We start from the raw sequence: 15,354 nt of genomic DNA, 5'->3' as shown, positions 1-15,354 counted from the left end.
TGCATGTCTGACTAACTATACGATAAAATGCATTTATGAAATGACTCTGAAGGCTGGGTTCAGTTAGTGTGTTTAGTTAATTCTTACAGATCGTGAAGGAGTTTGGGTTGTTCTGCCCTTGTGTTAAGTGGGACTTGGAAGAGAATGGAGGCCAAGTGCTGAGGCAGAGTACTATCTTGAATTTCATGTGAGAGTTGAGAATAGAACCTATCTTGTGTAACAAAAATATACATAAGTGTAATGGAGGGGTTTTTTGTGTGAAGAAAGGCATGTACATGCTAGTTAAGCTATGATATCCCATCAACCAGGGAATGTGACTTATGTCCTTTCAGTTTCTTATGTGGCTGTATCTACGTTACTGCTTCTGTGTTACTGCAGAATGCACTTGACACTATTGGGCTGCTTTGTCTGGCTTTACCATTTGCAGCAGTACCCTTCAGTGCATGCTATATTAAGCAATAAGGCACAAGCATGAAATAAGCTTTTATGATTTGTTTTAAACTCAGTCTATGCAAATAATCCAGAATGAAACTACAGGGTTCACTTTCTGTGGAGTCAACTTTCTCAAGATGACTTTTTTCTTAGGATTAGTGTTCATCTCCTCAGGCCTCTTCCTGTTCCATACAAAGAAGTTTTGTTTCATTTAAATGTGAGAGCATTCTATTGCATAGTGCACAAATTCTGGCAGAAATACATCGGCACTATTTTAAACTGTATGTTGCAGAAGAATGTATGTGCTTTGACTGACATTAGATTATTCATCCTATTGTATTTTTAAATAAAGCTGCATGTAAATCTTCAGCGCAGGTACCTGTAACTCTGCAGCTGGAACTCTGGTGTCCTAAATCTCTATCTTAATCCTGTTGTTGAGTTGCTGTGACCTTGAGCAGAACACTTAAGTTTTGGATCGTAATTTCTTTCTCTGAAATAGGAATGATACCATCTCTAAATTCTTTGTACTCTGCCTGGAGAGGCTGATATTTGCTTAGTGGGAAATGGGCTTATATATTAACTTAGAGAATGGCAGAAATAGAACTGGATATCAAAAAGCTAAAAGATCTGAAAATTTGCAGTTTATTCTTAAGAACAGTCTTTAGAGTTTCTTAATTCCTTTATGACAAGAGTAGTGCGTACTATTTCACAATGTGCGTGAACTACACGGGAGCTGTAGACAGTGATGACTGCATGCTAAAAACTGTGGAAAGACCCAACCACAGAGTGTGTTGTCTTACATGTAGAATGAACAAAACATCTTGAGAAACAAAAGAGCTTTCAAAAGGAAAGAAGGTAGTTATAGGATAATAAAACACTCTTGATGGGTTTTGTCTTAACTGGATTTTGGACTAAGCTGAACAAGCAATCTTAAAGGGGCTTAAAGATAACCCTGGCACCAGAAGAGAGAAAGAAGAGACCTAGTTTCACAATAAAGTGAAAGGGTTTTGAAGTTGTGTGAATGGAGTCTTTTGAGACAGAAGCTAACTAAAATTCCTTTTCTAAAATATTTTGGGTTTCAGAGAAGAGTATACATTTGTAAATGATGGTACGACAAGATCTGACATTTGTTCCTTGAGGTCCTCAGTTTGGAACTCTAGCTACTATGAAGAGAGCTCTGAGATAAGTCTGGCTATATGGGATAGCAATATTTAGGGAAGGTTAAAGTCTTAATAACTCTTTTGAAACATCTTTTCTTTCGACAGTGATGTTTGCTCTACTGCTTTAATTTGCCTTCACAATATGTTCTCTGTTACTGTGACTGGATAAAAACCTGGATGTTATCCTCATCTTTCTCCTTGGGAAGGGCTTTAGGGAAAAAAAACCCCACATGCTTGCAAAGATAAATAAGCTGATTAAATCTTAACAGACTAATGTGTAAAGCTGCTAGCAAAGCATTTGCTTTGTTTAATAATAGAGGGTCAATTTTGGCCAATAAAATGTTCTAAAAACACACTACCAGTGTTTGTTTATAAACTCCAGGTGCTCTTTGTAGCATTTGAAAATGGAACCAATTATCTTGTTCTGCAATAAAAGATAAACTTCACCAGCACATTTCTTCAGCATCTTATATTGGTATCAAGCTGCAGAGATTTTAAAACAAAAAGTTTAAGAACAGCTGAGTTTTAGGTATGGAATGCTAGTGAAAATGCCAACAATATCTTTCTGGAACAGTGACTTTGAAAGAGAAGTTGTATGCTTAATGGAGAATATCTATATGCTTATTATATTGGAAAACAGTCCAATAGTTGAGGAACTCTGTAGGCAATAGTTGAGGGTGTTCAGTGATAATGTTTTATTGAGCCTCTCTCTTGCTGGCTGCAGAGTACAGCAGACAGAGGGATATATGTTAGTAATGTGGTGCTTATTGATGCTAGGAAAATAGAGTCTTAGAGGGGGAAAACGTCTGTTGGCAGTGGTTTCTCAGACTCCTCCCCTCAACCTAACATTCAAAAAATACTAATTTTATTTTGACAACATGTTAATGTTAGATTTCATTCTGGAAATCTCAGGGAGACATTTTAGCAATTAACAAGTAAAAACCTTAACAACATTTGTGAGTGATCTCCTTTTATCCAGATATCAGAACAACATTTCTCATAACTGCTGTGTTACAGATAGTGTTCACAATAGGTCTTTTTACAGCATTTTGCAAGTGCTTGTGTCAGTCTGTAAATACTTGAGGTGCTTATTCTTTGATAGGAAGATTCCTTACTCTATTCTTAAGACCTACAGAGAAGTTCTGATTTTCATGTCTAACATTTAGTGTTATCTGCTCGTTCACTCTTGGGAAATTTGAGTTTTTCTACAAAACTGAATCAGAAAAACACTAATGAAAAAAAATGCAAAATAAGAGGCCTGGAGGAAAGGAATAAGTCCAAATTATATTTTATTTACTGTGTCTGGAAAAAAGCTAAGCACACTTGTGTGTGGTAACACCTTATTCTGAAGAGATTTCAGAGAAACACTTTCACCTGTATTCCAGTACTTATAAACCAGTCTGCCCTTTTTTCAAGTGCTCTTTGAGACAGTTGAAAGGACTTGTATACTCCAGTAATTTCAAGCTATGACTTCTACTAATTCTCATTATTATTGCCTGTTTTTCAGATTTCTGGTTGTTTCAGAGGTGGCAGTGAAGCACACCTTTAGCACAGGAAAATGAGTGAGCTTGACCAGTTACGCCAGGAGGCTGAGCAACTGAAAAACCAAATCAGAGTATGTATTGTATCAGTGGATCTTCAAGCTACAGTGCAGATGGATGGTCATTTGTGCGTCTTGAGGAGAACAGAGATGGACAGAAATGATGCATTAAGTTAAATGTTTTTACAATGTTAAAGTTAGTGTCATGGATATTTAGAAAGGGCAAGCACATGTAACTGCTGTAGGAAATTACTTTTTGGTCTTTAATATTGCTTAGAAAATAATAGTTGCACAAAATGGATTAGATCAAAATGTTTACTGAAGTTTTTCTGAGCTAGACCATAACCAATATTAAGCAACCTCCTGCTTAAAATAAGGTCATCTATAACGTTATTCAGGGCTTTGTCTGGTTAGGTCTTGAAAACCTCCAAGGATGGAGACTGCACAGCCTGTCTAGACAAGCAGTTCCATTGCTTGACTGTCTTCGTGTTGAAAATCATGTTACCTTTCTCTCAAAAGAAGAAGAAAATTTTGAAGTTAAATGCTTAATGTATTTTGACAGCATACAGCATGTTATATTCATGCTGCAGTTAGGATGGGTCCTCTCTGGATGACAAGCAGAAATGCTCTCTGAACCTTGTTTTTGAGGGTGCTTGATCAACTTGACAAAACAGAGATAAAGAAATGTACAGAACTACTTCTGATTTCTCTAACTTTCTTCTGTTGCAGGATGCTAGGAAAGCATGTGCGGATGCCACCCTGGCTCAGGTAAGCATTTAAGAGTTTAACATGAATTATGAAAATTTGTCTCCTTTACAAAAAGAAAATGTGGCATAAGAAGGTAAGTGCAACTGAGTCTTTTTTTTTGCATCCTTTATCAATTTTTTACTTTTGCCTTTAGGTGGCTTCTTCCAGAAATAAAGTACATTGTTTATATTTGTTCAGTTTCTGAGAGTGGTAGCCTTGAGCAGTAGTTTCTTCAAGAAGTAACTCGGGGCACATCTCTACTGCTCAATGGAAAATAATGCAGGGGAGCCCCAGTGTTCTGCTATGGCTATGGTAGTAGTACAGTTGCGTTACAGTGATAATCTGAACCATGAGACCTGCTGAGGTTAACCTACTTATTAATTTCCACATGATGCTGCACTTATGTCTGAACTGCTTCTGAACCTGAGCTAGTACCTTTGCATCTTGCTGTACTGTCACATTTTGATCCTATTGGCTTGGCTTCAGTCAATATTAACTTGAGGAAAGGGAAATCTGTACTCTGTAGTACGTCTCATGGAGACATGGTGGTTTATTTCTAGAAAACTGGTAGGAATTTAGACTTAAACAGATTATTATGTTGGAAGATTGGAAGAGGGGGGCAAGCCTTTGCTTTTTTTTTTTCCCTAGATATATCGTGAATTGGTTTACTCTTGTCATTTACTTCAGTCCATTTGCTTGAATGTTGACTGTTAAGCCTGTGTGTCTGATTTAAGACAGCTGGTCCAGAAGTGGTTGATGTCATTTTATTAATTTAAAATGTCACTAAAATATCAAGTAAAAAAGGTAATACCAATATTCATGTGAGTGTACGTATCTTGTGATGTCATTTTAGGTGAGGCACAATGTTGAGTGTTTTCCAGGGTGAAAGATGGAAAAAGAAAAAAAAACAGGGAAAAAAAAAAAGCTTCAGTATTAGTTAATATGAGAGATGTCCACCATGAAAGGAATTTTATGTCAGGGAAACATTCTTATCTGTTCATCTAAGTCTGAAGCTGTGTTGATAGCCTTTGAAAAGAAGTAGAGATCTTTGCTCAAATGCACTTGCTAAACAGTTTTGTAATATGGAGACATGAGAAGTATGCAGACATTATCCATAAAACAAACTTACAAACTCTTGGATTTGTTGTGATGTGTGCTACTTACAGTACTGGAAATGTGTTGTGCTGTTTTGTTTTGTTTTAAAACTGGTACTTCCCTCCAGACTGGAGGACTTACTTATATTAAATTTAACAGTTTAAGGACAACTAAACTGATTACTTCCTCACTTTGCTATTCACTTATTCCAGAGACTACTTTTATCTTCAAGAAGTTAAATAAATCAGGAATACTATGAATTTACTAATCCTATAATTGGAAAGGGAAGCCATTTGGATCTGAAGGAGAGTTATTAATTCATCCTTTAAAAGTGGAGACCTGTTTAAAGCCTGATATACCTCCCCACACCCACCATTCTGGAAAAAAAATGTTAGACTACCACATTTATCTATACAGGAGTAGAAAACCAAGATCAAATGTCTGAAATCCTGGAAGTCTAAGAAGATATGACCTAAACAAAGTAATTTCTGAGAGTCTTTATAAATGCAATAGAGAGGCTGCTTTCTTCATTTGATAAAGACGTGCTACATAAAATGATGTAACTTTTGATTAGGCAATATTTAAAAACTCAGTCAATATTCAAAATGTAGGACTTTGGTCTGCATTGGAATGCTCATTTAAATGTAATTGTGTATGATGTGTTACTTTTGGAACTATGAAGTGAAAAATTCAGCATGTGACACCATTCCTATTTCAGATCACAGCTAATATTGACCCAGTGGGGAGAATTCAAATGCGCACTAGAAGAACACTCCGGGGACACCTGGCTAAAATTTATGCAATGCACTGGGGGACTGATTCCAGGTGGGTGCTAGTGATACAAAATCAGATCACGTGGCTTCACTGTTCTTTGGAAAGTTGAGTGCACAGGACTCAGTCATTTTTCCTGTTCCTGCCACTACAAACCACTAATTCCAAGAGAACTCAGACAACCAAGAGAATTCAGAAACACTTAATATCACTTTTTTTCCTCCTAATGTCCTTGTTTTTGTCATCCAAATCTAAATTTGGTGCCAAAATTCCAGTCTTCATCTACTTGCCTGAAAAATATAGTTGTGGTACCACATGAATTCTGAGGAACTGTGGAGATAGAGTAATTTCATTATCAGTTGCCTCTCTTCCTTAAATGCTTCCTGTTAACTACTGATGTTCAGTTAGAGAGAAACTAAATGATACTAGTATCAGCTACTTTCATTCTCTTTTCTTTACAAGAATTTTAAGGCACACTGATGGCAGCAAATTTTCAAACTTCAGTTAAAAGAATATGTTGCTGCTTCCTTGCAGGACCAGATTAAAAAAAAAAAATTCCCCTTAGGAATTTTTAAGTTGCAGCTAAGGAGTTTCTAAGTTACAGCTAGTCTCTTTCTACTCGGTAGAGATTTTCAAAGGAAGCTTGATGTCGTTAAAGTTACCTTCTTACCAAATTTGTGTAAACAAGCTGTGCCTTATGAAAGAGCTGCACGAACTCTTGTGTGTATGCACGTGGTAAATACATTAAAGCAAAATAGCCAAGTACTTAATAAAGAAGACAGTATGCATCATGAAGATGAAAAATAATTCATGATGTGTTATACTTTTAGTTTCTGAATTGCGTAGTAGTTAATCAGAACAAACACAATTGGTAACACTGAGTTAAACTTTAGTGTTTTGTACCTCAGTTTTCTATGCCTGTGAAAGAAGCTAATTTCTCACAGATATGTAGAATTAATTGCTTCAGGCATCTCTTTGGCATATAGCTTATTTAAAAGATGGGGATTCAATTTCTTGTTTGGCAAAAGTGTTTCAAGACAGCTCTAAAATATAACCTGGAGAAAAAAATTAATGCAAAGAGACTGGAGTACTTCGATGATTGCACTGTATTGTTCAGCTTGGAAATGGTCAGAAGAAGATGCACAGAACAAATCTGAATACCATATTGGAGTATTTTATCCAAAATTACATAGAAAATGTGGAGACTAAACAGATGTTTCATGTCAGTATCCCTGATCTATCTTTAAACACATTAAAAGCAGGTAAGAGAGCTCTGAACAATGAATTAAGTGCATCGTGTTTCAAACATGATTGCTGGGTGGGGGATTGAGGTGGTGTTGATTTAGAGTAACAATCTTCCTAATGCTACCCCTTCCATTATTGATATCTTTGCTGTGTTTCATCTTCATTTCCATTGTATTTCAGTGTGGACATTCATTCTGGGTTTTTGGACATCTTAGACTTGAATTCCTGTTCTAAAATTAGGAAAAAGGAAAACATGTTGATAGTGTAGATTCCCAAACTCAATGAATCTGAAGCCTGTGTGTAGAACAGAGAAGCACTGATTCCATGCAAGTTTTCTCCCTCAGTTTTCAAGATTGGGGTGTTAGTTACATGGCTACGTTTTTTTCTGAAGTCAGAATGTGTTACCATGTAGGTGTTCCATCACACTTTCAGATCATATTTAGCATTGCAATTGAGTATTTGCAAAATTATTTTTATAGTGCTAATAAATGAATTGTGTAATGCTGCACTGTACCTAAATGGTTTCAAGTACCTTGGCCTTGATAGTGGAGACAAGTGCCATCACAAAGATGTTCCTTCTTGTCTGCCTGCAATGATTGTTTACACTTCCTGTTTCCTCTCTAGGCTTCTAGTTAGTGCCTCCCAGGATGGCAAGCTTATAATTTGGGACAGCTATACTACAAACAAGGTAAGACTAACTGATATGTTACTATATAATTCAGTTGTAAATACAAAGGAAGGAGATGTTACCCGTCATGATTTTGGCTGCGTTACTTTCATAGTCCTAAGACTAAATTTTGAATTCTCCAAAACAATGAAGTTTGCATTTAAAGAATATAGCAGTCTCTTAAGTGCTCTGTGTATGGAAATGTGTACCACAAATAGAAAACAATGAAACACTTAATTCTAGAGAATGTTTGGATTTGTTTTGATACTGCAGAGAAATTGATCAACAGAGAGCAAGAAGTAATCAGCATGTTGTACCAAAACAGTCAGAGAATTAAGCATAGGCATAGTAATTTGTTGTCTGCAGTTAAATATGGAAAGACCTGATATATATAATGGGTTATCACTTTCTGGCTGCAATCACATGATGCAGTTCAGAATTACTTTTACCTTCATATGACAGGGATTGGTATTTACTGGTTATGGTTACTGTTATCAGGGCTAGTAACAATTCACATGTTGCCCCTTTGAGTTAGGTTGACAGAGCTGCTTAAGTCTGTGTACAGGAGCATGGAACTGACTTTATTTCAAATAAATTTTCCTGGCTTAGCTCACCATAGCCTTAAAAACAGTTTTACCAATACACTTGAGCAAATGGCATGCTACAGAGAAGCAGAAACAAGCAACTGCAGCAGCAACTCCTAAAGCTGGGATTATTGTTGAATCCCAGTTGTGAAACTAATGAATCCATAACTTTTTACTAAAGAGTAATCATACTGTTTGCAAAATAAAAATAAACCTTCCCTTTTTTTGCCTTCATCCTCCTCCTTTTACCCCAGCCTGCAGGTAAATGTGATCTAAATTACTGTAACAACTGAAAGATAAGATGGTAAAATAATCACTGTATACCATGATTTCCATATTAGTATCTTCAATTCTTACATGAATACTAATTAATCCATGGCATCATCAGGAGGCAGAGAGCAGCTTTCTTCTCTGGGGGGAATGGAATCAGAGGTTGTTACCAGACTAGTAAAATTTTCACTAGAATCAGAAATAGAACTCTTCAGCTGCAAAAAACACCCTCCCCCCATACCTCTTGGCAGGATTGATTCAGTGAAATAGCAATTGAGTTAAAAACAAAACAAAACAAAAAGACTGCCACCACCCTGCCCCAAAAGAAGTAAAAAAACCCCAAACAAACAAAAATCCCCAAAACACCAAACCACAAACCCTCTGGAATTATAGGTAGCAAACAGCTTGGTGTTGAAACAGTATTAAATTTGACTAGGTAACACCCGGAAGCGCTTAATGCAAAAATACTTGAATGACAGTCTGCAGATGTTCTTTTGGCAGTTGCAGCACACATTGGAAGTAACACAGGTGCCATAAATATGATCTTTTCCTAATGATAAAATAAAATGGCTCAAGGTGAATATTCTGATTAGTTCCTTGGTAGAAGACTTCTAAAAATGAGCTGGCTGTGTTTTTAGTGCAGGGTATTGTTTTTTAACTGCTGATTGCTGCAGGATCACTGATTACTGTAGCAGCAGAGGGACAGACAGTAATCTTTACTGTTTACTTAAGAAATGCAGGAAGATTGTTGTTATTGCATGAAATCTCACAATATGTATAAGGATATGATCCCTTTCTTAAAGATGTTATGAACAAATTTGAAGGATGAATGCAATGAGTTAACAAGACAGAACAGGTTTAGCTTCAATAATTTTTTAAGTAAAGTTCTTTGAGCACAGAATGACAAGGAAACATGGGGTAGTTACTTAAATATGAAGCTTGATTGCTTGCAGTGGGTTCCCAAAGAAGGATTTAAATGACAGTGAAAGTAGCGATTTCTGTACTTGTTCATTCATAGCATAGCATCTAAGCCTGGAATTGGCAGTTTTGCTGACTGTACTTGGAAGTCAATATTTTCCTGAACCTATAATAAACCAATAGTAATCAGAGCACTGAAATGAAATAATTTAGTTTTTACCAAAATTGCTGATTAAAGTGGATTCAGGAAAGGCAAATCTGAGGTTTTAATTACATCATTACTTGGTCTGATGAGCTGTATATGCAAATTACCCTCAAACTAGTTTGATACTCAAACAGCCAAAGACACTTTCTTTCACTCTTTTCTTGTCCTTTTGACAAAAAGATGATGTATTCCTTGAGAGACAGGTGAAAAACTTCCTGATGGTAAATTATTGAATCAGTTGTTTTGCAGATGAAATACATTAATGTATCTGTTTCAGGTGCATGCTATTCCCCTGCGTTCATCTTGGGTCATGACTTGTGCATATGCTCCTTCTGGAAATTATGTGGCTTGTGGTGGTCTTGATAACATCTGTTCCATTTATAACTTGAAAACTCGTGAAGGGAATGTACGTGTCAGCCGTGAACTAGCTGGTCACACAGGTGAGTACCTGTTCAGAATGATCTAAGTTACCGAAGCACATGGTGAAGGTTTTTTTTTTTTAAATATTTAAAATATTTCCTAGTTAAAGATATACTTCATTGCGCACCTCTGTTTCTTGGGTGTGGGACCTTAGCTTCATGCTGCCTGTTTTTAAATGGCTTTTTCTCCCTCCTTTTTAAACTTTTTTTAAGGATGATACTCTTTGAACAAAAGAAGTGTAATGAATGTGTGTTAACTTTTCATAAGTAAGACAGCTGCCTTCTGATGGAGCTATTCTTTAGTTGCAGAGGTTTGAGTTCTCATTGCTTCCTCTCCTGTTTCTCCTTCTCTCCCTTCTCCCCAAAATACAGTAGCTTAATTTTTGCCTTCAGTTTCTGTTTCTAAGGTGGACTGTCTTGTGATTGATGAGAAGAGATAGGTAGACTTGTAGGCTTTGCCTGGTGATTTAGGATGTAAAATGTAGCTGCAAAGTTCTCTTAGTGACAGATGAAGCAAAATTCATCATCTTAGGTAAGAAGGATTGTAGAAACACAGGTGTTAGAGTTTTTGAAGCAAGAAAGTCCCTCATGGTGCTTAAAAGCTAGTGTTTCAAGTGTGGGGGATGAGTTGAAAGTTTTTCTTTCTGAACAAACCAAGAGACTCAGCATCACAAAGTACCTTTAAAAGCAAATTCAGAGGCTGAAGATGTTCTTGCTTCCTAAAGAATGTACAGTTAACTGAGATGAGCACCTTTATAAGCAGTAGTAACCTGGAAAATGTGAACTGCTTTTGTATATTGTCTGATAATAGACAGATTGTATTTTTATAATTTTGTGAATGGGATTGGAAATTTTTCAGAGGAAAGCTGGGTGGGTGGTTTCTTGAACTCCATTGAAAATTAAAACACTGGCTATTTAGTAGGCACTCTGGTATCTTGTAAAGCACTAGTGTAGTACTGAGCCCGGCACACACATCAGTAGTCTTCCGCATTCTTGTGGAATCAGTATTACCTCCAACAATCTGCGAAAGGGAATGTACTGTAATTAGGCATTTCTCCTAAAGCTGCGGCTCTGAAGCTGCATGTCACCTTTATGGTCTCTTTGTTTCTACAAAAAGTGTAATCCAAACCACAGCAGAACAAAGGTAGATTGCTCTAGAGGCTGTCAGCTTGTCTCCAGAGAAAACCTCTAGCAGTTCTTTAGAGAAAATGTCAAGTGAGCTCTGTGTCTTGCTGGTTTTCTGCCTGATCAGGCCTCTAACTATACAGAGTAAAGAAAATGGTATAAAGACTGTTCACTGAAGGAGAATAAGGTTGCTCAGAAATAAATAATTATACATTAATGAATTTTTATACAGAAAAAGTTAAATGTGAATTAAAGTATGCTTAATGCTATCTAATTTTCTTTCAGCTGTTTTTCTTACAAAGCATGATTTATGTAATTTAGAGGAATTGTGTACCCTCTGGGTGTAGTTAAGTGAGTGAGAATGCAGTGTTGATTTGACCTTCAGATAGTGGTTGTGATGTGACCAGTAAAGTGATTTAGGAGAAGAAGTTACTCTTCTCCCTCCTGCCCTTCCGGGACGCAGGGAAAATTGGAATGATGTTTGGATATAGGGAGCTTTGGCTTTCAGTATGTGGCCATGTGTGTATCAAAATACTGAAAAACATGTTAGCAATAACAAGAGTTTTATTTCTGTGATGTTCTAGCTGCTTAATGGTCTTCATGATTATAAACTGTATAGCTGGGAAAACATGGATTTTTACATTGCATGAGAAGCAGAATTTTGCTGAAATGCAAGGGACATCAAAGGAGTACATTTGAGACCTGACCAGTTTGTGTGGAATCTTCTCGAAGGAACAGTTTCAATGAGCTGCTTTTCTGTTGCAGAATTGAACAAAGCCTATAGCTGGAAGCTGATGTTTACAGGTTTTCATGTTTTGCTGTAGTTTGGATTTTCAGATGATGTTTGTGCTTTGTGAAATAGAGGTGGCTGGCAGGACAGACTAATTTTTGTGATCAGAATTGTTACGCTGATAGTTTGGCATGTGGTACTTCAGTACAAAGATGCTTCAGAGCATTCAGATGAAATTCTTTGATGCCACTGTTGGGAAACATCCAATGTATATGCTCTGTTCTTCCTACCAACCAAGAATGTAGTTTATTTTTTGTCAATAGCTGTAATGATATGGTTGCGGTCATAAGCATTTGTTGCTCCTGGATGCAGTGACATACAGATCCACTTTCTTAGAAAGTTTAGCGTGTACAGTGCAGGGTTACCTATACTTCTCTCCAGCTTGGCCAGTGGATTCCACACTTTTGCCTCACTACTGCCTCTTTCTCTTCCGCCTCCTCCTCCTCTCCCCACTCTCTACCAAAAGAAGAATTGGTAAGGTATTTCCAAAACAGTGTCTAGCTGCTTAAGTGTTTCTTCTTCTGTGTTATAGACATCTTTGTTTAGGTCGACTTGCTGTGATACCAGTGTATCACTGTGCTAGTGTAGTGATTGAATTGGTCATGGTCTGTAAAGAGCCAAAATACGTTTTCTCCAAAACGTTGGAGATTCCCATATAGAAATTGTCTGTGTTGTATTTGAGGCTTATATAGTAGCTCTTGCTTCCTCTTCAGGAGAGGAGGAAGCAACATATAAGCAAGCCAGTATGCAATGTGAAGAGTAGTCTCTGGTCTTATTCATCAACTTTTTATTTTGTTTTCAGGATACTTGTCATGCTGTCGTTTCTTGGATGATAATCAAATCGTTACCAGCTCTGGTGACACCACTTGGTAAGCAGTAAAATTTTGACGTGATTGTTAGTAATGACTTTTCACAGCTATACGCTATTACTGAAGGACACTTTATGCTTCATAAACCTAATAGTCATCCAGAAGACTAAATGTGATGAATTACTGTTCATATGTCACGTTTTTACTAGTAATGGAAAACTTGGTCTTTCAAGTTTGTTAGCTTTGGCTGTTTAGTTATGCCCATGTTCTGAAGAGCCTGACCTAATTCTCTGTGTTAAGAGGAAATGGGAAATTTTTTTTATTGTAACTATTTGGCTTTCAGAAATAAGTGTATTAGACTAATGACTTTTTTCAAAGTTGTTTAGTATTCAGTATTTATTACTTAGTCACATTTGGATTTTTCTAATACAGAATTTAGTTTATGTTGCTATTCAGAAGAGCTCCTAGAAAATATTCTACAGTGACAGCAGATGGGTTTTTTGAGGAGAATGTAGGTGTATGTCTTAATAAATACTAGCTTCTGAATGAAAAAAGACCTCAATCTTTTTTCATAGTTTTCTATTATATGTAATTCTTAAAAGCATTACAGCTCTCCCAAGCAGTAGTTCTTATAGCAAAGGTTGTCCAATAAATACCTCTCCTATACAGTGTCAATCTCTTTGAATGCCCATCTGTTAGTCCACTGATTCTGAGTAGCTATTGAATATATATGTTTGGTTTTTATACAAAAATGTTTCTAAATATGTGTTGTTGGTTTTTTTAAAAAAAAAAAACAAACAGGATTTGTTAAAATTATGCTCTTTATAAGAGAATACAGCTGCTTCAGGAGTTACTGTAGTAACTCTACGGTTGTCTGGATAACAGTTTGTCCTTGACATCACTTCAGTTCAGCCAAGCTTCAAAGTATGGTATCAAAGTACAGTCATCTCTTATTTGCCTAGTGCAAATCTGCCACTGATGGGTCTGGTTAACTGAGAAATTACAGAAATTAAAAATCCTTCATCTTCCTTAAATGTTTAGGCCTCTTGTTAGGGAGGCGATAGTCTCCTTTCGTCCTCTTATACTCTTTGATTATCACTGTAGTAGTGATTTTGCTGTCTTGGGGAAAGTGGTGCAGCTTTAAGATGACAGACATAATTCACAAACTGACCCATCCTCAGTGAGTTTTTAAAAATGAGGAATGCTGACTCAGCTTTTGCTGTAGCCCTACCACTGCAGCTTTAAATCAACCTTGTAGTGGTACTGGACAAGAGTCATTGGCATGTCACAAGAACTTTGTGTATAAACAGCCACAAGTGTTAGTCATTAGGGTTGTTTTTGCACTGTTTTTTCAATTTAGAACCCCCAATATTTTAAAATTGAAGATGGCTTTTAAAATATTCTATACACAATTACCCTGTAACATAGCCAAATAGTTCAACAAAGAACGCTTGTTTTTTCTACTCTCAGTATATTTTTTGTTAATACTTTATGGAGTTTTACTTTTTAGCAGTGATATAAACAAACAGGTTTAGACAAGAATTGCTGTCTAGACCTTCTAATGGAGCAAAATGTGTTGATTTTTGCCTTTTTAATTATTCTTTCAAGCGCTCTCTGGGACATAGAAACTGGTCAGCAGACAACTACATTTACTGGGCACACTGGAGATGTCATGAGTTTGTCTCTTGCTCCCGATGCCCGGTGTTTTGTTTCTGGTGCCTGTGATGCCTCTGCCAAACTGTGGGATGTTAGAGAAGGAATGTGTCGGCAAACCTTCACTGGCCATGAGTCGGACATCAATGCCATCTGTGTATGTATTAACTTGAACAGAGGACATGGGATTTAAATTTATATTTTTATATTTCTCTGGTCTCAGCTCCTAAGCATGTACTGTATGATGTAGTATTATAGCATATTTTCTTTAATTAATAGTTTTTATAGCTGGGGGAAGTACCTGAAATTTGTACAACTTCAAATCCAGTGTGGTAAATGGAAACAATGGCTGTTAAAATAGTGTTTCTTCACATGCTCTTAATTACTTCACTGGTTTTGCCCATATCCCAGTAGTGGAGAGGAGCATACTCTTCTTTGCTGCTTTCTTTTTCCACTTGGTCTATACAAAATGGTATATTCAATGAGATAGAGGAATCAAGTCTGAAATAATGTGTCTTTTTTTTCCTTCCCCCCACATTAAAGTTCTTCCCAAATGGCAATGCGTTTGCCACGGGCTCGGATGATGCTACGTGCAGGCTTTTTGATCTTCGGGCTGATCAGGAACTTATGGTTTATTCACACGATAACATCATCTGTGGCATCACCTCTGTAGCATTTTCCAAGAGCGGACGTCTCCTCCTAGCTGGTTATGATGACTTCAACTGCAATGTCTGGGACACACTGAAAGCTGATAGAGCAGGTAAACGTTTTTGGTTTTAAATGTTATAAACGCAGTGTGACATACTGAATGTGTGAGTTGTCATATGCGCAGACCTGTTAGCATTCCCTGTCTCTTTAAAACTCTGTGATAACCTAGTTTTGGATGACCAATGATGAAGTAGCTTAATGATGTTAACAAATAAA

At 36.8% G+C, this 15,354-nt stretch overlaps 1 protein-coding gene across 2 annotated transcripts in view; it reads left to right on the top strand.

Annotated features, from left to right (window-relative positions):
* Window positions 1–15,354, top strand: part of GNB1 (G protein subunit beta 1) — a 45,689-nt gene that overhangs the window by 25,956 nt on the left and 4,379 nt on the right. For both annotated transcript variants that reach the window (XM_075520513.1, XM_075520512.1), the window contains exons 4-11: window positions 3,100–3,207; window positions 3,862–3,900; window positions 5,693–5,799; window positions 7,615–7,678; window positions 9,912–10,074; window positions 12,771–12,837; window positions 14,386–14,587; window positions 14,974–15,190. In XM_075520513.1, the coding sequence (XP_075376628.1) occupies window positions 3,151–3,207; window positions 3,862–3,900; window positions 5,693–5,799; window positions 7,615–7,678; window positions 9,912–10,074; window positions 12,771–12,837; window positions 14,386–14,587; window positions 14,974–15,190 (916 nt within the window). In that variant the 5' untranslated portion in view covers window positions 3,100–3,150. The remainder of the gene's footprint in view (window positions 1–3,099; window positions 3,208–3,861; window positions 3,901–5,692; window positions 5,800–7,614; window positions 7,679–9,911; window positions 10,075–12,770; window positions 12,838–14,385; window positions 14,588–14,973; window positions 15,191–15,354) is intronic.

The sequence above is a fragment of the Mycteria americana genome, chromosome 18 (assembly GCF_035582795.1).
Source record: "Mycteria americana isolate JAX WOST 10 ecotype Jacksonville Zoo and Gardens chromosome 18, USCA_MyAme_1.0, whole genome shotgun sequence".
In the NCBI taxonomy this organism is placed as follows: Eukaryota; Metazoa; Chordata; class Aves; order Ciconiiformes; family Ciconiidae; genus Mycteria; species Mycteria americana.
Note: the sequence above shows the minus strand (reverse complement) of the source record. Positions and strands in the feature narration are given on the sequence as shown.